Source organism: Astyanax mexicanus, unplaced genomic scaffold, assembly GCF_023375975.1.
Source record: "Astyanax mexicanus isolate ESR-SI-001 unplaced genomic scaffold, AstMex3_surface scaffold_31, whole genome shotgun sequence".
Classification (NCBI taxonomy): domain Eukaryota; kingdom Metazoa; phylum Chordata; class Actinopteri; order Characiformes; family Acestrorhamphidae; genus Astyanax; species Astyanax mexicanus.
In genome coordinates, this window is record NW_026040041.1 from 4,576,763 (window position 1) to 4,595,941 (window position 19,179).

A 19,179-nucleotide genomic window follows, 5' to 3' on the forward strand; every position below is an offset into this window, starting at 1 on the left:
TGGCGTTTTAGGGCAACTCTTAATTAGAGAATAAAGTCTAATATAACGAGATTAAAGTCGTAATATTACGAGATTAAAGCCGCAGTATTTTGATTTTAATTGTAACTGCTTGGCCTGCAGCGCAGGGCACGGAGGGAAAAGAGCACATACCGTCAGTTAGAAACGTAGATAAATGACGGTGATCTCAGGATCTCATAACAGATCATGCATGATCACCGTCAGTTATCTACGTTTCTAACCTGCTTATTATTAATGTTCTAGTGTTACAGCTTTCGGCTCTGCGCTGCGAGATTCCTCTGTGCGGGGAGAGCGCGCGGCGCGACACGGAGGCTTTCCACCGCATTTTAGTTTTTGCTACCAAACGAACATAAATACAGTAAATTCCAGTCATGAATAAAGGAAATAAACCTTTTACTGAAACAAGACGACTGTCTCTGTGTGTTATAAAAACCATATCAAATTCAAATATACTGTGAAGCATGATATGCGCGTCAAAGTTATGATCAATGTGGAATAGTTAATTTCTCACTATTTAGTAATATAGGGCTAATGTATTAATTAAATTAAACATAATTCATATTAAAATATTCCCAATATTTCCCAGCAGATCTACCTTATAAAGCACCCCCTATAACTGTACACCCAACCAAGAAATACTTTTAGTACTAGATATTCAGTCAGCCTCCAAGGAAATGCACCCCTTCTTAAATCTGGTTACATCATTATTACATTCATGGTATTTACACCCTCTATATGGGAATCTGTGTAGCAAAATATGGTCACCTTTTACAGGTATATAATGATGGAAACACAAAATTGCATTGTTCATGTATAACATATGCTGTTTCTAGCTTTTATGTCATATAAAAAGACATAAAATCCAAATAATTATAAAGTAGTTCAAAAAAAATATGCACATGAAACAGTGTGATAAAACGGTTTATGTATGTTTCTGAGCTTATAATTCTGCATTATAATTCTGATAATGATGTATCAGAAAATAGTATGTTTAAATGGTTTAATTTTCATATAATTTGCATACAAGTGTAATTTGTAATACAAATTACACTGTAAAAAATGTCTGTGAAAATTACAGTGAAAAACTGTGAAATGGCAACACAAATAAACCGTAAAGCAAGAAGAAGCTTATTGTTGTAGAATAAACATTGAATTACCATAGATTAAAAAACTGTCAAAAATGTTATTTTTAATTGTTTTAACATGTGAAATATATGGTGAAAAGCTGAAATGGTGACAGCATTGGACAGTCATATTAAAAATAGCACATTACTGTATTATTCACGGTGTACAAACCTTCAATAAAAAACATGCCGTCAATTATATTTTTTACCATTTTAAGATGTGAAATATAGAGTGAAAAAACCGACATGGCAATGGTAATAGATTGTCATATTAAAAACAGCATATTACTGTATAATTACTTTAGGCATAAGACATTCAACAGATAAAAAAAAAAAAAGCAGCAACAGACAATGTACATCTCCCCCACCTACAGCTGCCAGTATTTCACCGTAAAATAAACAGTTGCAAATGTATAAGATATTACAGTTTAATTCTTGTCAACAGTAAATTTCTTATTGATAAACCGTTTTGTTTACAGTATATTCTTGTGAAAAAAAGTATTTTAAATTGTGAAAAGCAGGGTCTGAATGGGATGTAACGCAGCTGTCTATGGGGCATGGCTATGTTAATTCGATGTTTAGTTCAGAGACGTCACCATGATGTATTTTCATAGCGGTTTTATCCACCTGTCTGGGTTTTACATTATGTGTATATAAGTGATTTCACTCTCCGAACACATCTCTGTGCTGTAAGTGAGCAGTTAATGAAGCGCTTTTGAAAAAGATAATGCTGTTTAAAACTGTATGTTGTTTACATCGTGACTCAAAGTTATTGGACAACCACAAAAATTTACCATAAAATTGGACAATAAATGCTGTGGAATGGATCATTTTTCCCTTAAAAAGCAACAGGGTTACATTGTGAATTATACAGCTATACCATGAGCCTATATACAATTTCACCGTTATTTTCACAGTAACTCCTCTTTATTAGTACATTTTCAAACTGTTGTTTTTACAAGTATTAATATACCTTACCGTGAAGCCATATACAAGATCACTGTATTTTTTACGGTGAAAAAATGGCAACCACAGCTGCCAGTTTTTCACCGTAAATTTGACAAGATTTTTTTTTACAGTGTAGTTGGGATAATTGTTATATGAGATAACAGGATACCTGTTTTTGGTGTAATATCATGATATTAATGTCCTACATCTTACAATAACATTTGGTCACACATTTTTATGACATACTGGAATAAATTATCAAATTGATCCAAATTATAATATATACTGCCCACTCAAATAAACATCTTAAAACATTGTATTATTATTATTTTAGGCCAGCTATTTTAATTTTATATAGTGTTACAGATTTAAAGTAGCTTAGTACATTATATGACCCATTCATAGACAAATGTCCCACACTGTATTATATACATTTTTATAACATCTTTATTTCCTCATTATTACAGTGTACAATTGAATATACTGTACTAAGTAAAATATACTTATTTACGTTATATTATTGTTGAACATAAGGAATTAATAAACACAATTCCACATTGATCATAACACGTGATTTATAACACACAGAGACAGTCGTCTTGTTTCAGTAAAAGGTTTATTTCCTTTATTCATGACTGGAATTTACTGTATTTATGTTCGTTTGGTAGCAAAAACTAAAATGCGGTGGAAAGCCTCCGTGTCGCGCCGCGCGCTCTCCCCGCACAGAGGAATCTCGCAGCGCAGAGCCGAAAGCTGTAACACTAGAACATTAATAATAAGCAGGTTAGAAACGTAGATAACTGACGGTGATCATGCATGATCTGTTATGAGATCCTGAGATCACCGTCATTTATCTACGTTTCTAACTGACGGTATGTGCTCTTTTCCCTCCGTGCCCTGCGCTGCAGGCCAAGCAGTTACAATTAAAATCAAAATACTGCGGCTTTAATCTCGTAATATTACGACTTTAATCTCGTTATATTAGACTTTATTCTCTAATTAAGAGTTGCCCTAAAACGCCACCGCAGGCATGAACATCGCCGGAGACTGTGTTTATCCTGCCTGTGCATGCATGAACTAGAAACAAGAGTTGGCTTAATCGTTCGCTGGAATAAAAGAAATCGTTCGCACGAATTAGAGAAATTGTTGGCATGAACTGCTACATCGTTCGCTCGATTTAATTATTTTTTTTTACCCACGGCCCCTCCCGGGCTCTGTACTAGCCAGCAATAAGCTAGCTAGCTAGCTAAATTAATCAGAATAAGCAACAAAATACAAAACTTTTTACTTAATAACTAAGATAAGGTTAGATACAAGTTACCTAACTGCCTCAAACTTTAATTCAATCAAATAACTTAAACTGAGATCCACCAAAACACTAGCTTAGCTTATTCGTTTTCAGTCAACAGTGTTCGATAGATAATAATTCTCACACTCTGTCTTAAATATTTATCTTAAAATGTAGAGTTAAATTGAGTGATGGGCCTTTTATACATAAATAATAACCAAATTCTGCTTACCATTTCCTATGGTCTCCGTTTCCCCATCTGTGAATTTGCGCCTTTTCGCTCCCTCATTGGTAGACATGCGCAGATGAGTTCTCTTTCTTTTTTTTAATTAAGGGGTGAAAATAGCCTTGCTGTGTGGCACATGCTATTTGCACCCGGGTGTATGCAGCAGTGTGTGCTATTTGCACCCGGGTGTATGCAGCAGTGTGTGCTATTTGCACCCGGGTGCAAATAGCACACACTGCTATGTACACCCGGGTGCAAATAGCACACACTGCTATGTACACCCGGGTGCAAATAGCACACACTGCTATGTACACCCGGGTGCAAATAGCACACACTGCTGCATACACCCGGGTGCAAATAGCACACACTGCTGCATACACCCGGGTGCAAATAGCATGTGCCTTATATAAAACTGTGCTAGCTAAGTTAATAAAGTACTTACATTTTTAACAAAGTAGCAGAGTGTGCAGGAACATATTACTGATCTTTATTACTGAATAAAGATTTTTTTGTATTAACTGACAGACACAGCACCATTTTATTTAACTAAAAAGCTAGCTAAAACAAACATTACACAGTGACTTGTAGAGACACACAACCACTAAGTTAACCTAGCTGACTAGCTAGCTAATGTACAACATCTAAACAAAAGTTCTGTGGAAGCATTTAGGTTAGCTAATAAAGAACAATTTGCAAGCTAACTACCAAATTGGTTAACTAGCAAGCCTAAATGCTTTTACGGTATGTATGTTTGTAAAAGCATTTAAGCTAACGCTAGCAAACTAGCTGGTTTCTATCCTAGCAATTTATTAGCTTAGCTAACCTAAATAACGTTACCGAAACAGGACTTCTGTTCTGGACTTGTACACTAGTTAACAATTTTAATTTCAAGTAAAACCATACTTTTTGGTTGTCTGTTAGTAACTGTTATAGCTACATTATCATTTACATTAACATGAAATGTGTTTAATGCTACATTCTGAGATAATTTAGCCTCAGATAATATCACCTTGATATGCTGCTAAGTTAGCTAGCTTAGCTAACTGAAGAGGCAACACAGATAGGATTATAACTCATATTTTACGGTCAAAATATTTATTACCGTATTTTTCGGACTATAAGGCGCACCGTATTATAAGGCGCATGATGAGTGAACGGTCTATTTTTAGTGTTAGTCCATACACAAGGCGCACTGGATTATAAGGCGCACTAAATGAAACTTTATTTATATCAGTAACAATAACTCTGAGCAATAAATCCTTCACAATATCTGTGAAAAATAACAACATCTCTGAGCAATAAATCAACAAGCACAGCAAGTACGTATTACTCCGCGACGCTCCTGACAACGGTAGCCGCAACGCTCCGACAGACCATAATATTATGTTGAAGCACAGCAAGTACGTATTACTCCGCGACGCTCCTGACAACGGTAGCCGCAACGCTCCGACAGACCATAATATTATGTTGAAGCACAGCAAGTACCGCATTACTCCGCGAGGCTTCTGACTATAATAGCGTGTTGTGCCGAATTCGGTGAATAAAACGGTTTTAAAACAGAGATAAAGATTGGATAAGTTTCATTTCTGGATGAAGTGATTTCCAGCGCTGTTTGGATATAACTGTGGATTACAGGAGACTGGATTGATGGATTCTCTTTAGTCTGGACGCGTTTTGAAGGTAGGACCTGTGGCTGAGCGCGGGTGTGTGTTCGGGGGGTGGCGGCAGTGACCGGAGGTTACCCCAGGACAAAAGGAGAGAGCCTTTTATTACTGGAAACATGCGCTCTGACGCAGCTTTAATTCATGAAACATACATCCTACAGTAAAAGCACAATTCTGGAATCCGGAGAGCCAGACGGTTCGAATGGTGTATGACATGACCGCATTCGATGAAATATGGACGAACGATAAACGCAAATATGAGAGTTATGAATTATTAAAATCATAACCAAGGCATATTTCGCCCTAAATGTTTATTTTCTGAAAGGATATTCCGCTAAATAGGCTAAATAGCTCAAAAGCAGAGATTCTAAGCTTTAAAATGTATATTGGATGTCTATATTGAACCTGTAACTGTTCATAACTATTCAGAAACACAGCCAGTTATGAAATATTAAATATTTCTGGCCCGCCGGTGGGCCAGCGCGTGTTAAGAGGTTAACTTTACTTAGAAGTGGGCACTAAAAAGAAACAGTTTGTGCTATTACCCCAGAACGGGTGGAAAGGAAAGTTTACCGGCACCTTGTTCTGGCCACGGAGCTACAGTGGAAACTAGCTACCCTGAACCACAGCCGAGAGGCAGTACGGCAGTCAAAGGTAACCGCGCGCTAGCCCAAGAGGGGGATCTTTTTCTGGCGTGGGTGAGGAATTCTGCACAACAGAGCGCCGTGCACCACATAAAATCGAGGTCAGTAAACACAAGCAAAATCCATACACAAGGCGCACTGCATTATAAGGCGCAATGACGATTTTTGGGAAAAAATAAATATTTTAAGTGCGCCTTATAGCCCGAAAAATACGGTAAGTACATGGAATCTAAATAAATGATATTTCAAAAAAGGTACTTAATACTTAGGTACGTAGGTTTGCTACTGTTGTAGAAAAGAAAATGAAAGGTGGGCTACCCCCACCTCTGGTCCGGGGTACAACTCCCCTGCGTGTTTGTTTGATAGAGAGTCGCAGACAGGTGGAGTGAAGTTGAAAGCAAACCAAGTATTTATTACAAAGTGCTGAATATTCAGGAGAACCCACACATGAAAGACCGTCTAACAGCCGTCCCAGCATAAGTTCTGACCCCCCTCTGATCTGACTCCATGTTTTATACCCCAAATGACGTAAAGCCTGTTGCTGAGGCGTTGTTAAAATCATCTCATGTTAGTAGGCACATTCTCACGTGTTAGAGTTCACAGGTCTGATCAGAGCACCTTGACTGTATCCAGTCGGACAGTGTGGTATTGTTTTAAGAATTGACTGGGTCCAGTCAGACAGTGTGATATTGTTTCAGTAATTAGACAGTGCTGCCCTCCCTATGTGCGCGCGTCCTCCTCCCGCTTTGGTAGGTGAAGGACTTTGCACGCACAGAGAGAAAGGCCGCACTGTTCGTCCCGAAGCCTCCTTTGTATCAATTCAGTTCATCCAGAGTGCACTAGCTGATGATTGATGGCCGTTAGTCAGAGACATGCAGTAAACAAAATGCTTCAAACATGAGCTACACAAGTCACACAATAGTTCTCATATGTTATATGTTAATGTGTTAGTGGCGCATGGTTAGACCGCCATACAATAGACCCTATGTGTTAGTAAACGCCTTATGTATCATGTGGGTTAATTTGTTACAATAAAGTCTGTGTTAGTCACATGCCTGATCAAACAATGTTTTACTATATGTGTAAAGGATATATTGTGATTATTGGTTAATCTTTTATATAAATGCGTGTAAAATACACTGTGAGTAATAAAGATGATCAAATACAATGTGAGTATTGGTTATGCATATAAAATACAAGGTTTCACACAATGATTATATCACTAAGATGAGTAATCATAACTGAAAGATATTTGTCAATAAACCCAACGTATAATAAACAGTTACTCTTTAATTCCCGCTTTTGACGTATCAACCAGATACGTCAACACATCGTAATTCCTCCAAATATGTATATTTACATATGTTCAACACTTGATCAACATGTGAGTGAACATTTTACTAACGGTGGGAGCTAAAACCTGTTCCGGCAGCCTTCCAACCAATTTTGACAGGAAAAATTCTCCCACAGCCCCTCTGCCCCAGGCGGCCAATAATTCGAACCCTATCAAAGGAGGAAGTGACATCATTGCCTTAAAGTCATCCCCAAGACTGGTTGGTTTACAGCAGTTCCTCTTGCTCTGCCTCACACTCCAGTATAGGTAAAATACATGGTGGTTTACAGTCTTTATTATCATTATACACATTAGAGTAATGGTTATTATTACCTGGAGCCATATTGGAATAACTGGAGGGAGTGCTGGTTCGTTATGGTGTCCGTACTTTGACCTGTCCCACTCCCTTTTTCCGTACCAAGCCATTATTAAACCATAAGTGTGTTTTCCCTCTAAGTTTCCCACTATTTAGTAAACTTGTTATCTATAGCCCTATATGTGTAAGTGTTAAGATTACAGAGTGTTTTTTTTTTTTTTTTACAATTTCATTTTTTCCAAGGCAACCTGTAAGGAAAACAATGTCCAGGACAACCTGTAAGGAAAAATAATGTGTTCCCCCCCTAATTTAGCAAATCACAGTTTATAACCTTATATGTGTAAATGTTAAAGTTACAATGCGTGTAGTTCTCTTCTTCTTTCTTCTTGCTTCAGGGTTCTGGGGGTAGACTACCTCAGCCCCACGCACGAAGAGCTTTATTCTGGCTCTTGGTGTCTGCAATATCAGTGAATGAAAAGTATGAGTTGGTGTGTGATAAGACTATGTGTGTTTTTAATGAGATGTGTTTTAAGGGTCTCTGTATGTAGTGTACTGTGACGCAATCGAAACGTTGCTGAATGAGTCACTCCCTCAATTCCTCTACTTGGTCACAGCCAGGCTGTGTGCTGCTGCTGCTGTGCTCTGAGAAACTCTTTTCTCTGCTGTGGCCAGGCCAGGCCCGTGCTGCGGGGGTTCTGCTGCCCCTCCTTCCTGCTGCGGGCCTTCGTCTGAGTCAGACGATTCAGCTGCTGCTCTCACCCCTCCTTCTGGCTCTGTGAGCGATCTCTGTTGCTGCACAGCTGTCGAACCCTCAGGTGATCTGCGTACGTTGTTCTCTCAGTCACCTGGAAAGGCTCAATCCAGCCATGCTCGTTCCCCTTTCGTGCGCAATGGCCGAGGAACCCTCACTCTGTGTCCGGACTGGTCCACCTTTGCACCACGTTCTCCTTCTCCCCCTGTGTAAACAGATCTGAAACGAGACTTTTATATTCATTATAATCATGTTTAAGGTTCTCTATTCATTTTGGAAGTCTTTTAAAGGTTCCTCCGTGTCTCCTTCCTGCAAGTTAAAATACATGGTTAAAATACATTTATTACACTTAACTGGAGCTCTAATTTCCCCTCGGAAGTTAACTATTTCATATTTAAATTTTGTCTGTGCACAGATTTCAGCCCAATTTTTGTTGTCTTACCTTCTTCAGTTGTCTTTCAGTTATATTCACTCATGATTTTTACTGTCAAAAGTGCGTTCAATCCGTAACATTTAGTCATTTCTTTAAATCCCTAACGTTTAGGAATTTTCAATTTTAAATTGCAACATTTAATTATCATCACCATTAATTACTGGCTTTTACCTTCCTTTTGTTCACATCCCTTTCCCATTTAGTGTAACTGCTTCCCTGACGCTCTAATTAATCTCTTCTATCCAAATTAGATCTTACAAACACTTCCAATTTGCACGACCAAGTTTACCACCAGACACACACTATGTCTCATGCATGCACACACTCACAAACTCAAACACTACCAAAGCCAAAGAACACACACCTCAATTCTGCAGCATCATTGTACAGACCATATTTTACTGCTTCACAGCCCAAAGCTGCTGCTTTAACCGCACCTGCGGTTAAACCTACCACTGAAAGCTTCTCATATTGTATTGGTAACACTATATAGATAATAGATAAGAAACAAACACTTGGAAATACATCTAATCATGTTTTTTATTATTGCTCCATGCAAAGTTTTAATGATCAGCTGCTCTATTCTCCCATTCATCTCCACACTGATTGATAGAATATCAGGGCCCAAAGTTTTAAATTCTGCACAAACTACACATAATGTGGCTTCTGTCTCAGGAATGGTTCCATATTGATGTACTGGGCTTTCTTGGGTTACTTTTGCTTGGACTTTAGAATCACTGTTTGTGGCTACATCATTTACCTGCCACTTTGTTTTCTGCAGTGTGCTATTTATTAAATAATTATATTTCTGACTTTTTATAAAGACTTGATTTCTAGATTTAGTTGATTTTATTTAGTGCTTTAAGAATTGGGATAGTGGAACGTGATTATTTTTCTCTGTATCAATCGTTCCATTACAAACAATAATATTAGCAATATCAATAAACAATTTTATGCTTTGCTTTGTTCTTGTTATTATAGCAAATAAATCCGAACAATGCTTTACATTTACTTTTCAATATGTTCAATATGTATTTATGCATATACAATGCCAAGCAGACTGCTCTTCACAATTATCAACAATACATCTATTTCCTTAAACAATTTATCAAGCCCCACACATTGTTTTCCCTGCTCAAAAAGTGGCTCACATGTTGAATAGTGAAAGTTTAATTTTGTGATTTCTAAGTTTCTTATTTCTTATTTTTAGGATGGAGTGTGTCTTGAAAGCTAAGACTTTTCCAATATTGCTGAAAGTAATTGCTCATCTGCATAGTGGTTGTTTTAAAACCAAACTTTAAAAAGATAAACAAGCTAAAAGTGTAAAAATGCTCTATATCTATAAAATAATGATTGGTCAAAAAAAAAAATTGTAATAGTGGTGAGAAAAAAATCAAAAAGTTAATAATAGGTTTAAAAAGATAAAACAATAGTCTGGCAAATAATGGTGGTAATAATGATTATCTATTTACATCTCCCCCTTTTTTTGAAACAGTACTTCTGCTTCAGAAAATTTAACACAAAATTGCTTCACCCTCTTACTGTCCATTTGGCTGGTCTACCCTGCCCAGGCCTCCACTGACACACACCCCATCACTTCATTCATCCACTCACTCTCCCCCTGGGCTGCACTTCCCTTCCATGATGTTTTCTCCGTTTTCTGTTAAAATGCATGTGGTGGTCAGATCGAGACTGTGCCTGTCTTAGGTTGTCCCTGTGTAATACGTTGGGATCTTACCCGTCTTTGGCTAACCAGCCTAGCCCACTGAACCACACACAGCGTAGCAGCACCGTTTAATCAACATTCAGTGCTGTTGTGTTCCTGCAGGGTACAGCTAGGGAGCGCAAACCCAGGTATGTCAGACTGTCCTAAACTCACACTCTGGTGTTCACCGTGAAAGCCCGTGCAAGGCACCAAGTACCCATGGTTTATTATTTGTTATTATTGTATACATATTTTATTTATTACCATCAGTATCACCTTTTCTCTCCCACTGAATTTAGCTTAAATTATTTGCTGTGATGCCACTGCTCTGGAATAGACCCAAAAGAGTGCATGTCAATGAATAATTATTCAGATTTGGCATCTGTACCTTAAAGGTGTACCACAAGGTTAAATTTTGGTCCAGTTTTATGTAATATATACATAAATTATATTGGTGGCTCTGCTTCTCAGATTGCAAACTTTACCATTATGCAGATGAAACAATTTTATATTGCTTAGCTGATTTTGTTCATGCTACAGCCAGAAAATTACAGAATGCATTTGTTTTATAGGTGGCCTTGTATAAGCATGAAAACTAAATTTATGCTGTTTTCCAGATCTCTTTCTAGTCTAATTTAATACCGTAAAGCAAAACAGAGAGCTGCATTTTTAAACACATTTGATGTCCCCTTATTTAAAATGAGAAAGACCCAATGCACTACAGCTTGTATTACATCCAATACTGAGTTTCATTTTCAAATAAATAAGGTCTTTCCTCATTGGTTCCTGAAATCAACTATCCCTCTTAAGAGGATCAAAATGTCAGCATAGGCTAAGATACATGAGAACATAGAGAAATTAGATATTACATCCGTCTTATATAAGTCTCATTCAGCTAGGACTGAGCTGGGATCAGTCTGAATAAGAAACGAACAGTAAGATAATTGACTAAATCACCTGATAGAAAAATCAAACAATAAACCATGTTTATTTGTCCTGCTCTGAGGACATCTGACACAACAGTACTGCATGGCATAGTATATTTTGGAATTTCAAGCGTACCTCTTCTGTACACTACATTTGTTGATGCATTATGGGTGTTTCACAGTATAGGAAATAAAATATACTGCTGAGTTTTACAAAGCATTGTAAAAATGGCCTACCCAAACTGCTTAGTATTTCTACAATAGGAAACGATTCCGACACAGCCACACACATTCATTATTTCCATTATTAGATTTGCTTATAGAATATAGAGTTAGACATATGTCCCTGTTAGGTTAGGGCCCCCAAGATATAGTCCAATACCCAAAATTAAGCTAATTATTTTCCTAAATTCTGTCTCCCCCTTTTCTTTTCTTTTTTTTTGCTAACCAACCCCATAATCCCTTTATTAAATTCTCTAAATTCTCTAATTATCTATCCAGTCACACACCACTCAGACATTATTCAACAACTTAATTATTAATATTAACACTTCCCCAACCTCGCTTATATTAAAGTACACTGTACTCATGATTGGGTATTCACATTTTCACATTCTCTTTTTAGAACTGTCTTATAACGTATGCATATTTATATTATATTATATTTCTATGTCACATCAGTCACTTTCGTAATCGATGTCATTGAACTTTACTCTGTTAATTATTTAATTATTTATGATCATTAGTAACATCTACTGCACCGCTCCGTTTACAGATAGATCCCTACCTAGTATAGTGTGTTTTTTTATATCCTTATATATCTTCTTATATATATATATATATCTACCCATACAAAAGCCTTTTCCCCCTGTTCACCTCTGTCCCTGTGTATTACTCTATTTCCCTACTGAACTGATGTTCTATCTTCTATGATGTCTCACAAGCGTTACGTTTAGTCACATGCCTGATAAAGCAATGTTTTACTATATGTGTAAAGAATATATATTGTGGTTATTGGTTAATCTTCTATATAAATGTATATAAAGTAAAATGTGAGTATTGATTAGTCTTCTGTATAAATGCATATAAAATACAAGGTTTCACACAATGATTATGTACTTATAGATACTAAGTTAAGTAATCATAACTGAAAGATATTTGTCAATACACCCAAGGTATAATAAACAGTTACTCTTCACTAGCTCTGTCACAGGGTTTGTTCGGTTTACAACACCCACAGCTAGTTATCTACAGTTAGCTATAGTAGCTAGCTAGCACTGTCACAGTGTTTGGCTAGTTTACAACCCCACTCTATTCTCCCAGACCGCGTCTCGTACCCACCGCACCCCTTGTTGAGTTAGCTTTGCCTCTCATTGAATCGGTGTGTTGCAGTAGTTAATACAGATATCGAAATATTTATTAATTAGCAGTGACTGATAAGGTATTGCAGTGGAAGTTAAAGAACAGAGCTGCAGCTCTTGAGCTTAAACTTTCCTTGTGCTCTGTTTTGTACAGGTTTGTGTGAAGATGCAGTGGAACAGCAAGCTGTTTTTATGTGTTACTTTGCTGAAAGAATTGTTAGTGGTTCAGCAACACAAAAACTGTTACCTTGCAACATTTTGCCAGTAAAATACATTGGAACTTAGTGTAGTTGTTTTTTCTGTAGCCTATAAAAGTAATCTTTCAGAATTACATTTTAAGAAAAAATGAATAGTTTTTTTTTGCTTACTTAAAATACTTATTTTCTACCATTCAAACTTAAGAAAATAGATAATTTATGTGAATTAATGATTTTGAGGAAAGACTACTAAGGTAAGCTTGTTTTGTCTACTGCATCCAGTTAAGAGTCTATGTGAATTTAACTTCTTTAGTTACTTTTTGTGCAAAAACATAAGTTAAGGCAATGGGTTTCCACACAAATTTCTGGTAAAGTCAACTAATTTGGGTTAAGAGTTTACCGAGAGATTTCTCCGCTGTGCTGATCGCTGCTGTTTACATCCCTCCGACCTCCAACAACAGCGTGAGGACCGAAGCACTGAATGAACTGTACCAGTACATCAGTGAACAGCAGACAGCGCACCCAGATGCTTTTTCTCATTCTGGCTGGAGATTTCAACCATGCAGACCCAAAGAGTGTGTTCTTAACTTTTTTAAGTGCGCGACCCCCTTGTATTCTCCCCCATCATTGGCAGCACAAATAAAATGGTTGGGCCTGCATTGAGGCGCAAATATTTTCTATGTATGGCTTAGTAGGGCTCAGGAACAGGTGCAAACTACTTTCACGTTGAGACGTACGGTGGCCGAGAAAGCCCAGCGCAGTGCAAATTGAAAAGTGCTGCAAAAGCACAAAACACATCCATCAAAATTACAACACAGGCGCAGCAAATAGAAAAACACGCTGCAAATAGAAAAACGCGCTGCAAATAAAAAAACGCTGCAAATAGAACCACAACACAACGGAATTGAGTCACAACACAACGGAATTTTCCCGGGGGACCTTAAAAGATGCTGTCACAGGTAATAAACATAACTTACTTTTCAGAAGCTTGTTTGCCACTTACTGTCCTTTGTATACAGCTGGTACAGCATCTTTTTAGGTCCCCCGCGAAAATTCTGTTGTGTTGTGTTTGTATTTGCAGCGCGTTTTTCTAGTTGCAGCGCGTTTTTCTATTTGCAGCGCGTTTTTCTATTTGCAGCGCGTTTTTCTATTTGCTGCGCCTGTGTTGTAATTTTGATGGATATGTTTTGTGCTTTTGCAGCGCTTTTCAATTTGCACTGCGTTGGGCTTTCTCGGCCACCGTAGAGACGGACTCTGTGTTAGTTTTTTAGATTGTGCAGGAAATCCAGATTCACAGAGAAATGTTGATCCAAAGGGAAGGATTTTTTTCAGTGCCATTAAACTTAGTACAGTAAAATCCAGAAATCATGCAGAGACCATTCTTAGCCACATACCCCACACTGCAGTTGTGTATCCTCTCCTTTGCATGTCTGTGAATATTTTTTTTGCATATTTTTTCTGCAAGCTTGACCTTCTAAAAAAACGCTCCATTTTATTCCAGTCTGGACTTGCAGAGCCACTGGGCGCATGTGTGAACCTTAATCGAGATGGAGATCAAAGAGTCGAGTAAAGCGGCGAATGAGTCAGTTTGAATCAGCGAAAAGATACTTTATAAAAAAAGTGAGTGATTTTAAAGCATGCTGTTCCCTGAATTAAGCCTGAGAATTAGTCGGTTTGATTCAGTAAAGAAACACAAAAGGTTAGTGCCCAAATCTCAAGTTTAGCTGAGAAAACGTGACCCCCCCCTGGAATTATGTCCCGACCCCCAGGTTAAGAACCCCTGACATAGACTTTCCAACTAGGGGAAACAACACATTGGACCAGGTCTTTACTACACACAGAGGAGCCTACCGAGCCTCCCCCCTCCCCCACCTGGGAGCCTCTGATCACCTCACCATTATGCTAATGCCAGCTTACAGACCACTGGTTAAAGTCACCAAACCAGTTCTTAAGCAGGTACGAGTGTGGCCAGAGGGTTCCTCAGAGGCACTTCAGGACTGTTTCAGCACAACAGACTGGAATATGTTCAGAGAGGCTGCCACCCACAACAACTCCACAGACATTCAGGAGTACACAGAAACTGTCTCTGCCTACATCACCAAGTGCACTGATGATGTAACCGACCTCAAGACCGTCACTGTTCGAGCGAATCAGAAACCATGGCTGACAGGAGAGGTCCACAAGCTACTGAAGGCTAGAAATGCAGCCTTCAGAACAGGTGACCAGGCAGGCCTGAGGTCAGCCAGGGCCAACCTGTCCCGCGGGATCAGGAAAGCTAAGAGGCTGTACTCAAAGAAGATTTCCCAACGCTTCAGTGACAGCAGAGACACACGGAACCTGTGGCAGGGTATCCAGTCTATCACAGGCTATAAACCACATCCACAGACCTGCGACAGCGACACATCTCTGCTGAATGACCTGAATGGGTTCTTCGCAAGGTTCGAGCCACTCAACAACACACCCGCCCAGAAATCCATCCTTCCTCCTGGTGACCAGGTGCTGACGCTGTCCCCAGACAGTGTGAGGAGAGCATTCAGCAGGATCAATGCTCGGAAAGCTCCTGGGCCTGACAACATTCCTGGCCGTGTGCTGAGAGACTGTGCCTGGGAACTCGCAGAGGTTTATACTGATATCTATAACACCTCTCTGAGTCAGGCGGTGGTTCCCACATGCTTCAAAGCCACCACCATCATCCCTGTCCCAAAGAAGGCATCGCCATCCTGTCTCAACGACTATCGTCCAGTTGCACTCACCCCCATCCTCATGAAGTGCTTCGAACGACTAGTCATGCATCACATCAAGTCTTCATTTACAAACTGGACAGTCTGGGGCTGAAACGGACCTGCACTACACATCCCATACCTGCACTACTGCTATACTTGCACTGCATTACTCACTTTAACTCCCCATAAACTGCATTCATTCACTTTTCCAGCCTTTTATAAGCTATTATACTATATTTGCACTACTGTTAATCACCCCCATCACTATTGCACTATTGTATTCTGTCTATGTATGTCTACTGTGTTCTTGTTGTATTGTACATATAGTGTCTCCCATTCTTTTGTATTATATATCTATTTTCTGTACTTGCTGTTATATTTGGGAAGGAGAGTAATGTAATTTAAATTCTCTGTATGTCCTGTACATATGCAGTATTGACAATAAAACTACTTGACTTGACTTGAAACAATTGTGTTTCTCACATTCCCAGTTCTTTGTCATGAGGTGCAATGGTGATTATCCAGTGGTCACCAAATTTTACAGTCCAATTTGAACATGTTCACTGTAAGGTGTTTAGTGGTGTAAGAGCAGAGTGTGAAGGTTCAATTAGCAGGGTAAGAACACAGTTCTGCTCTAAATATTGCAATGCACACAACATTATGGGAGACATACCAGAGTTCAAAAGAGGACAAATTGTTGGTGCACGTCTTGCTGGAGCATCTGTGACCAAGACAGCAAGTCTTTGTGATGCATCAAGAGCCACGGTATCCAGGGTAATGTCAGCATACCACCAAGAAGGACCAACCACATCCAACAGGATTAACTGTGGACGCTGTAAGAGGAAGCTGTCTGAAAGGGATGTTCGGGTGCTAACCCGGATTGTATCCAAAAAACATAAAACCACGGCTGATCAAATCACGGCAGAATTCAATGTGCACCTCAACTCTCCTGTTTCCACCAGAACTGTCCGTCAGAACAATAAATAATTATGCTCTAAAACCAGGTTATCTCATCCAGCAGTGGTAATAAAGTTTTAAAATGATTATAAGGGTTTCACAGAGGGTTAGATAATTTTATTATTGGGCTTTGTGTGTTTGCTTCAGAGAAACACTCCCTGTTCTACATTTACACCGGCCTCTCCAAAGACGTGGATCTACCTGGAATCCACCAGTTCACAGCTCTGGGGCTGCTGGATGACCGAGAGATCGACTACTACAACAGTAAGGAGCAGAAGAAGATTCCTAAACAGAGCTGGATGATGGAGAAGATGCAGGAAGATTACTGGGAAAAAGGAACCCAGTCTCGCAAGAGTAAAGAACAGTGGTTCAAGGTCAACGTGGAGATTCTGATGCAGAGGATGAACCACAGTAACACGGGTTAGTGATTCATCAGATCTTCATTGTTTCTATCCACCGTATGTAAGTTCTGTACTGTAATTGTGAGTTTTTTCTGATTAAATTTCAGATCTTCATGTTCTTCAGTGGAGACACGGCTGTGAGGTCGAGGAGTCTAATGGAGAGGTGAAGTTTCTGAGAGGGATTAGTGAGTACGGTTATGATGGATCAGATTTTCTCTCCTTTGATAATTCACACAGGGTCTGGGTCGCTCCGGTTCCAGCTGCAGAAGAAACCAAGAGGAAATGGGATGGTGTTTCCATCCTGAACCAGTACACCCAGGGCTACCTGGAGAAAGAGTGTGTGGACTGGCTCACCAAATTCATGGAGTACAGAAAAGAATCACTGAGAAATTACTGTGAGTTTATTTTTTTTATTTTATCCAGCTTCATTAAATTTCTCTCATTTAGAATTCAATGCAACAACACATCAAACCCAGATACAGTATGGGATTTAGCATTGTCTTGCTGAAATTTGCCTTTCCTGAAAGAGGCATTATCTCAATGGGAGCAGATGTTGTCCTAAAACCTCTGGGTCCCCCCCACCCCACCCCTCCTCTTGAGCCATTGACATATGGCTTCTTCTCCGTATGATCCAGCTTTAACCTGTTTTTAGGCACTGCATGGTGAACTGTATTTATGCAGTACCACCTGAGGGCAAGAAGATCATCAGCATCTGGTACTGACCATTAGCCTGTACATTACAACCAGGGACTTTGAAAATTGCAGCTGTAATATTGTTCAGACACTGTCTGAACTTTTTTTAGATGCGTCGTTCAGGAACAGAGTTCATGTTTTTCGTGAGATGATGTGTATATTTGCTGTAAAAAAATGTGGGTCTTTAAAATTTGTAGATCACTGTGTTCTGCTTTTATTTACATTTCTTTACATTTTACTCAGCGTCCCAACCTTTTTCCAGAATGGGAATTTGTTTGCAGAAATGGTGGAATAATCTGAAAGCACAGTAATGAATGAATGTGTTCTCTTTTCAGCTCCTCCTGATGTTCATGCGTTGGCAACTAAATCTGTTCGTGACCCAAAAAAGCTGATTCTGACCTGCCTGGCCACGGGATTCTACCCTAAAGACATAGAGATGGGTCTGACATGGTTCCGCACTTCAATTGCTGATCATCTGATCACATCTTCTGGAGTCAGACCCAATGATGATGGAACCTACCAGCTGAGGAAGAGTGTGGAGATACAGGAAGATGATAAAGCAGATTATTACTGTTACGTGACTCACAGCTCCCTCACAGAACCAGTGTTAATAAAATGGGGTAATTATATCTGTGATTGGTGACACTTATTGCAGACTGTAACCATTAATCCAATTTTATTATGGAATTAAAATGGAATTTACTGTGGCAGTAGTTTCTCAGAAGAATTGAAAAAAAAATCACTCCTTTAGGAAAATTGTATAATATTTTATATTATTTATAATTAGGTAATCATTTCTAAAATACCCAAGATAATCTGTGAATTAGTGAATATGTTTTTCCATTGATTATTTATTATTGGTATCTTTCTGAGGTTATGAAAAGATATTGTTATAAGATATGTGTTGGGTTATGCTTGTTTATGTACATCAGCAGATGAATCAGGATCAGTAAATCAGTAACTCTGTGTTACTGTGTGTTTCTGCAGTAATATAACTCTGTGATTGATGTTGAGATCTGTTCTCTTTACAGTAAATATCGGCCCTGGATCAGGACTGATTGGAGGAGTAGTTGTGATTGTGATCTTGCTGATTTTGCTGGCTGTGCTCTTCTTTGTTCTTCGATGTAGGAGGAGGAGGAGGAGGAGGAGGAGGAGGAGGTGGATGGGTGAGTATAAGTGTTTCTGTACAGATTCTGTTTAAAGAGAAATATAAGAGTTAATATTAAAAACTGATCACCACTGATCACCACTCACACCATTAACTCCCTTAGTCTCTACAAACATAAACTCTTATACAGAAAGGCAGTAAATATATGATGGAACCAAGGTTAAAGCTTTCTGGTTTCTCCACCATAGTATAAAAACGATTAATGAACATTAACATGAAAAATCTGAAAAGTATTATGTGCAAAAGTATTCATCCCCCTATATCAACACTTAGTAGAGCCACCTTTCACTAGAATTACAGCTG

At 38.7% G+C, this 19,179-nt stretch overlaps 2 protein-coding genes across 3 annotated transcripts in view; one reads left to right on the forward strand and one right to left on the reverse strand.

Moving 5' to 3' along the window:
* LOC125788872 (uncharacterized) overlaps positions 1-19,179 on the reverse strand; it is a 144,069-nt gene that overhangs the window by 85,827 nt on the left and 39,063 nt on the right. The window lies entirely within an intron of this gene.
* Positions 1-19,179, forward strand: part of LOC111190568 (uncharacterized) — a 285,381-nt gene that overhangs the window by 79,692 nt on the left and 186,510 nt on the right. The window contains exons 2-3 of the mRNA XM_049472742.1: positions 16,762-17,034; positions 17,123-17,178. Of these exons, the coding sequence (XP_049328699.1) occupies positions 16,762-17,034; positions 17,123-17,178 (329 nt within the window). The remainder of the gene's footprint in view (positions 1-16,761; positions 17,035-17,122; positions 17,179-19,179) is intronic.